We start from the raw sequence: 7616 nt of genomic DNA, 5'->3' as shown, positions 1-7616 counted from the left end.
CCTGCCTTGCAAAGGAGGACTGACTAATTATTTCGGAACCAGGCAAGTCTATGGTGAGATTTCAATGGAATCAGAGAACCACCTCCTTAAGCCAAGGGGCTCTGTGCATTGGCTCCGACCTTAAGAATTTTAAAACAGACCCTTTAAGTAAGAAAAGTTGCTCACCAAATATTTTATTATTGTTTTAGGCAGCTTCATACAGTATTGATCCTGCACATGCTCTACAAGTCACCTGTGCACATAGACAACAAGCCAAAATAAAATAATAATAATAGAAAAATCTACCATAGCAATCCCTTAAATAAGTAAATAAACATTATATATATAAAAACCCTTTAAAGTAAAGCAAAAAAAAGAAAATAATAAAATAAAATAATAATAATAATAATAACAGCGTCTTTTCAACATGAAATACCCACGCGGGATACAGGGCAGGCGCTCAAACATTTTGCAACTTGGCATTTTTCTTTTTGAGGCATCGGTTCAGCAGATCCTTTTAAATAAAGGCGACAAACATTTCTGTGAATGAGTCTCTTGGGGGTCTAAGCCGGAACGCGCTCATGGGTCATGGCGCCCTGGGGGAGGCTCCGAGTGGGGACGCGAGCCCGGGTGTTCTGGAGGCAGGCAGGCACTGTGTTTAGCTCGGTCGCTCCCCCCCTGTTCTGTCTTGGCTGTTGTGTCAGATGTCACATTCACTGTCGCTGGATGTGATGGAAATGGCAGAGGTGGCCGCTTTGCTGGACAGGCTGGCGGCGGGGCTGGAGGCGGCCCCCAGCGGCTCCCCTGCGCTCTCCTCCTCGGCCTGCAGCGAGCGCACCGAGCCTTGGGAGAAGACCTGCTGCTGTAGCCTGCAAGGAACAGGAGACATATACAGTCACACATCGCAGCAACAGCTGCTTATCCCACCCCAGTCCCCTATCCCAGCCAACAACCCTCCCCACCCCAGTCACCTATCCCAGCCAACAGCTCCCCTACCCCAGTCCCCTATCCCAGCCAACAACCCTCCCCACCCCAGTCACCTATCCCAGCCAACAACCCTCCCCACCCGTCACCTACCCCAGCCAACAACCCCCCCACCCCAGTCACCTATCCCAGCCAACAAACCCTCACCCCAGTCACCTATCCCAGCCAACCCCCCCACCCCAGTCACCTATCCCAGCCAACAGCCCCCCCAACCCCAGTCCCCTATCCCAGCCAACAACCCCACCCCAGTCACCTATCCCAGCCAACAACCCCCACCCCAGTCACCTATCCCAGCCAACAGCCCCCCCCAGTCACCTATCCCAGCCAACAAACCCTCACCCCAGTCACCTATCCCAGCCAATCCCCCCCACCCCAGTCACCTATCCCAGCCAACCCCCCCACCCCAGTCACCTATCCCAGCCAACAACCCCCCCACCCCAGTCCTCTATCCCAGCCAACAACCCCCCCTACCCCAGTCACCTATGCCAGCCAACAGCTCCCCTATCCCAGTCACCTATCCCAGCCAACAGCTTCCTTACCCCAGTCACCTATCCCAGCCAACAACCCGCCCACCCCAGTCATCTATCCCAGCCAACAGCCAACGGCTCCCCCACCCCAGTCACCTATCCCAGCCAACAACCCCCCACCCCAGTCACCTATCCCAGCCAACAACCCCCCCACCCCAGTCACCTATCCCAACCAACAGCCAACGGCTCCCCCACCCCAGTCACCTATCCCAGCCAACAACCCCCCCACCCCAGTCACCTATCCCAGCCAACAACCAACAGCTCCCCTACCCCAGTCACCTATCCCAGCCAACAGCTCCTCCATCCCAGTCACCTATCCCATCAAACACCCCTACCCCCATCCCAGTCACCTATCCCCTTCAAAAGCCACCCATCCCAGTCCAGTCATCTATCCCATCCAACCAGCCCCCAGTCACCCATCTCATCCAACAGCCACCCACCTATCCCATCCAACAGCAAACCCCCTCCATCCCATCCAACCAGTCCCCATACCCCAATCACTTGTCTCTTCCAACAGCCAAATAGCCCTTGCACCCCAATCACATATCCCATCCAACCATCACTCCACCCCACGCCAGCCAACTATCCCAGCCAACCAGCCCCCTAAACTCAGTCATCTATCCCATCCAATAGCCAACCAGCCACCCCAATCACCTATCTCATCCAACAGCCAACTGGCCACCCCACCTCGGTCACCTATCCCATCCAACAGCCAACCAGCCACCCCACCGAGCCACAATCACCTCTCCCATCCAACAACCTACCAGCCACACTACCTCAATCATCTATTCCATCCACCGGGTAGGCAGCCACCCCAGTCACCTACCCCATCCTAAGAGCCAGCCAGTCACCCTACCATTGCGATCAATCTAATTCCAGCGGACGCAGTTAACTCGTCGCTCCATCCAGTCTATCCCCATCTCAACCACCTATCTTATTCCAATAGCTAACCAGCCTCCTCCTATACCTCCCACCTCCATGCCTAACCACCTATCCTATCCCAACAGCTAACCAGCCATCTGACCCCCATATACCTCCTACCACATCCCCACAAGACCCCCCCCATCACTAGCCAGTTACCCCTCGCCTATGTCTTTTATCCCAACAGCTACTTTATTGGGACAGCTAAGGAGCCCTTTCACCCCACATATCTCCTACCACCGCGCCCCCACATACTCCCACCTCAGTCATCTACCCTATTCGAACAGCTAACCAGCCACTCCACACTACCACCCTCGCTATCCATGGCCAAGCCAGCCTCAGTTCCCCTGTCAGCCAAATCTAGTCACGTTGGACCAGGCATTTAGCTTCTGGCTGCAAACACACAACCGGTGCTTCACCCTGTGCCCACGCGTTGCCCCTACCCGCTTCCTGAAGTCTTTCCAGCAGCTTTAATTCCTTTGAAAGGGGACCCCGGCACAGTGCATGCTTTTGCCATTCACACGAGCGGTGTGTCCTGCCCACTTTTAGAAAGGCTTAAATCTTTTCTCCTACACGATTCCAGACATAGGGACTGCTGTATTTTTATTTAATTTACAGCGTCAGGCAATATTTATTTTTAATTATTTAGTCACGGCTTTCCAGAACTCTTTTTGAACCAGTCCAGGGTGCAACCCATGTACTTGACCTAGTTATCTTCCTGTTGACTTCTAAAAAAACAACAACTCAGGAGTCAGTGGCAGGAATTTGATCCATAATTTCCAGGACATTTGCTTATGTCGCTAATTTCAGATAAATAATTCAAAATAATAACATTGCAAAGAAAAAAACCCCAAACAAAACCATTTTCTATTGAAAAAAACAACAACTAAAAATAACCCAGAAACAATTCCTGAGGGTTTAAAAGCGCCCGAAACGGAATTCAAATGAATTCAAAATGAAAAGATTGTGTCTTGTAAACAAGGCTATTTTTAAAGCAGATCTTGAAATATGTATACAATATTGTTTCCTATTAGAACAATTGATGATGTTTTCTGAAACGAGCTTGCACAATTATACTCATGGCGAAATAGATGGGTCTATTTTACGTAGCTTTCTAAATATCTTAAAGCAAAAACTTGGAAAGGGAATAGATTTTTTAAAAATATATATTTGGTTAGCTTCTTTATAGTCTTGATATTTAAACGGCTGAAGGCTGGAAAATGAGTGGCTGAGCGAATGTTCCCCATCTCTTTATCATATTCATTATATTAATTATTAGAAACGGTTCAAAAAATCCTTTCCTGATGCCCCATCTAACGCGCTACTTCTTCAAGGGAAATACAAATCGTTTCTTGCGGCTTATCTATTAATTTAAGCTTCCCCAAGACAGAGAATCTTTCAAGTAGATCATTTCCTATGTTGAAATCTGATGAATAATGTAAAGGCAAAAACATCCTCATAAAACAAAGCTTCCCCGAAATGGCAACAAACCCCATGTCCGCCGCAATGGCTCCAAGACACAGAAATAGCGTTCGCATCTTTAATCTTTGACCTGGGGACGAAAGGCGAGCACGTACTGGAACTGGGGAAAGGGCGCAGATTTTAAGGGACTAACTGCATTAATTTCCGCCTTCCTTCTGTATTTACGGCACAGTGCCTCGGAAAGCCAACCGCGTCCGCGGTACGCATTGCAACCTTTCAAAGTATTAACGAGCCGGTCTATGGCTCAGCTGGAGGGAAAGGCGGCTCTGCGCCCCCGGCTCGCGGAGGAGAAGCACCAGGCTAAGGGGAGCTTGTTCTAAACCGAAAAATCAGGAAAACAGCAAAGTACCGACCTGTTCTTAGCGGCCGCTGCCCTGTCTCTTTGTCTGCGGTTTTTGAACCAGTTGCCCACTTGTGTAGGAGTAAGTCCGGTAGCCTGGGCCAGTTCTCGCTTTTTGCTGGGGTTGGGGTAAGGGTCCTGCAGGTACCACTCCCGCAGCAAGTGCCTCGTCCTCTCCTTGAAGCAATGCGTCTTCTGCTCCCCGTCCCAGATGGTGCGGGGCAGCGGGAACTTCTTCCGCACCCGGTACTTGTCCACCGGCCCCAGGGGTCGGCCCCGCAGCTTCTCGGCTTCCTGGTAGTGCGCCTCCAGCCAGAGGGCCTGCAGCTTGGCGTGCGACTCCTTGGTGAACTTGTGGTTCTCCAGGATGTGGTAGAGCTCCCGGTAGTTCCCCGTGTGGAAGGCCACGATGGCCCGGGCTCGCAGCACCGACTCGTTCTTGTTCAGGGCCTCGCATGCCGCGGGGGCCACCGGCAGGGACCAGAGGAAGCGGCCCAGGCGCTCGATGTCCCCGCTCTCCTCCAGGGTCTCGCAGACCCCGGCCACTTGCTGGGGGCTGAAATTGAGGATGGGCAGCTGGAACATCGAGGCGGCGGCGGCGGCGTCTCGGCCCGGCTGGGGAGCGACGGGAGGAAGGGGAGGAAACCCACGCGCGGCGGAAGGACCCCCGAGATCCCCCCGCCCCGCACACCCACACGGGAATCTGGGGACCGGGGGGGGATTTGCTGAACGCCGCGCGGCTCTGCTCCGCCTGCACCTTTCCCCGGGCTCGCAGGGGCGCTCGGGCGGCGGCGGCGGCGGCGGTGGAAGTGGCAGGGAGGGGACGGAATTGGGAGCGCTTAGGCGGCTGTTTCCATGGGGGGGAGGCGTGCGTGGGGGTGGCGGAGGATGGAGGGGGGGGGAGGCGAAGAACAAGCCGCTGTTCAGATGCTGCGGGAGAAGCCCGGCTCGCTATTGGACCGGGCAGATTGGCTCCCCGGTTTCCATGGCGGGGGCTGCCCCTCACTGTCAGCCTCTGCCAATCAAGGCGGGAGGCCGCGCGCCGGAGAGATTTCAGCACCTCCCAGGACTCGACAGCGCCCAGCGCCCTTCGGAGAAGAGTTTGACTTTCAAAGGTATTTGCGAAAGCAGGAGGACACGCACCCACCCACCCACCCACCGGGCCGGCGAAGGACTCACGCAGGCAGAGACGTGTGTGTGTGTGGGGGGGGGTATTGTCTGCGGCTTGCCCCAGCAGCCCGCTGCTCATCAGTCCCCCCCGTGCCGAGAGCTAGGAGACCTTTCCCAAATGGCAGCCTGAAGCAAACCAATCCCCGCCTCCTTCCAGCCCCACAGGCACGCGTGGGAAGGCTTTCTTGCGTGGAGGGGGCACCCTAACAAGGCCGCGAAAAGGAAAATAAACAGGGCACTTTGGGGAGCGGACGCTATCGAATTGCACAGGAGACTTGGAGTGAAGCATGCCAATGTGACCACACACACACACACACACACACACACACACACACACACACACACACACAGCTGTGCAGGCTGCTGCTGGGTTCCAGTGAACCAGGGTTCTTCCCTAGCTTCTTTCGAAGACTGCTACTCCCACCCCTGTCTCCTATAGAGCCATCCAGTCCAGAAGTGAGCCTTGCACTGCCTCCCAGACAGCTCTGCACGGTCTACAGCCAAGGAAAAGATGAGATCAGGTCCAACCACGAAATCAGAGAATAAATGAAGCAAGCAAGCAACCATAATGGAATATTGTCAGAAGCACTCAACGGGCAGCCGATAATCGACAGATCAACCTCTCCATCTCCCTCCCAATAATTAGGGTGAGGGATTCATTTCGGGGAGTCCAGCTCCCTCCTTTGCCCAAATAAAGCTTGATATGTTTGCATTTACAACCTAATTGGTTTCGGTTGAGTGGCCCTGAGTAAACACCGAGAATAGCCATGGAGAGTGAGAAGTCATTTGTAGGTCAGGGCAGCAACTTAAAGCAGATTTTAGGAATCTTTTACAATATTGATCATCTTCTAATAATCAGCTCCGACTGTTCCTAAACTGAGGCTGATGAGTCTAGTCCTGGAAGAGAAGCGAATTTATTAATATCCCTTCCACTCCTCCCCAAATAAATAAAGAGATGTATGAGGATCATGGCTGACAGGAAAAAAATGAAACCACTGTTAGGATCCGTTGTGTTTTCTGGAGGGGGAGGGAAAAAAAGAAGCAGCCAAGCTTAATTCTAGATGGGTCTGCTCAGAGGCAATGTCTTTGTGGGAACATTAGGAGCCAGGCTAGAAAAGGCAGCATATATTGGGAATTAAACTCAAGATGTTCTCTTACGCTCTGTGCAATGCAATTTCCCCCCCCCCCCGGAACAGTCGTCAAAAGAAATGCCTTCCTAATCTGATTTTCTTGCGTTGTTGTTTCTTAAAACAAAACAAAACAGAGGGGATCCTTTGCCAGTTGCCTATAGCCTGAAATTAACCAGATTTACATTATCTCCCATCATCTCTCCGCAGAAAGGCACCGGACCGGAGCTCGCCGTCTTTTCTTTAGTATCAAGTACAATTTGTCTTTTGCTTGTGAAGCTTTGGTAAATCAGAAGGCGGATAGATAGCGCAGATGGTTGGAGGTGTCGGGTCAGATTATGGCATGCCTCAATACAGTGCTAAGTTCATTCTGACGGAAACCCCTGATATTATTTTCACAGATCTACACAGTTCACTTGAAAAAAAAAAACCAACCTCGGAGCCATTTACATCATTTATGTGAGGCTCACAGCTAGCGGGATGGAAAGGCTTTCAATACTGCTCATTTTCATAAAAACCGACATGGCTGGGGGGCGGGGGAGGGAAAATAAGAAAAGAAGAAGGAGAAAGAAGGAGGAGAAGCCAAGCATGCACATACACTCCCGAGCTCCGAAACACGCCCTAGAAACTTTTGAAAGAGAAGACTTCTAGGCTTCACCGTTTACACCAGTGTTTAATTTGCGATCCCCCTGAGGATGTGTATAAGGACAGGGCAGCAAGAAGACCCAGCTTGTAAACGCCTCTGAAACTCAGAAATGCAGGAAGAGATTCCCCTCCCCACGCCTCCCCTCCAGCGTTGGGCAGGAGAATTAAAATGCGTGGCACAGTTAAGACAATAAGACTCGGTAAATGAAACAAACAAACAAACAAACAAACAAAAACACCCCCCCCAGCACAAATCATCATTCAAAAGAGCATCGGAGGGTGTGAAAATATTGCCGAGCAAGCGGGTTACAAGGTGCTCGAGGTTATAGAAGCTGGCAGGTTTCCTGAGATTATTTTCAGCTTCCCCCCACGGTACCTAAAGTGCCGGTAACTCGCCCCAACGATTTCTCTTCCCTGTCTTGCCATTGCACTTTGAACTAT

The 7616-nt window shown here is 52.0% G+C and overlaps 1 protein-coding gene across 1 annotated transcript; it reads right to left on the bottom strand.

The window, feature by feature from the left end:
* Nucleotides 1-513: 513 nt before the first annotated feature.
* On the bottom strand, nt 514-4818 carry SIX6 (SIX homeobox 6). Its single transcript, XM_045017072.1, has 2 exons — nt 4247-4818; nt 514-848 (listed from the first exon to the last, which is right to left on the bottom strand). Exons 1-2 carry the CDS (start codon nt 4816-4818, stop codon nt 680-682), a joined length of 741 nt encoding a protein of 246 aa, XP_044873007.1. The 3' UTR covers nt 514-679.
* Nucleotides 4819-7616: the final 2798 nt, after the last annotated feature.

This window comes from Mauremys mutica, chromosome 4 (genome assembly GCF_020497125.1).
Source record: "Mauremys mutica isolate MM-2020 ecotype Southern chromosome 4, ASM2049712v1, whole genome shotgun sequence".
Lineage (NCBI taxonomy): Eukaryota > Metazoa > Chordata > Testudines > Geoemydidae > Mauremys > Mauremys mutica.
This window is presented reverse-complemented; position numbering and strand designations above follow the sequence as displayed.

Excerpts from the sequence above, each read along its gene's own strand:
- SIX6 (XM_045017072.1), bottom strand. The coding sequence starts at position 4,818 with ATGTTCCAGCTGCCCATCCTCAATTTCAGCCCCCAGCAAGTGGCCGGG. Across the intron at positions 849-4,246 it reads GCAGCGGCCGCTAAGAACAG|GCTACAGCAGCAGGTCTTCT; the intron begins GTCGGTACTTTG and ends TGTTCCTTGCAG.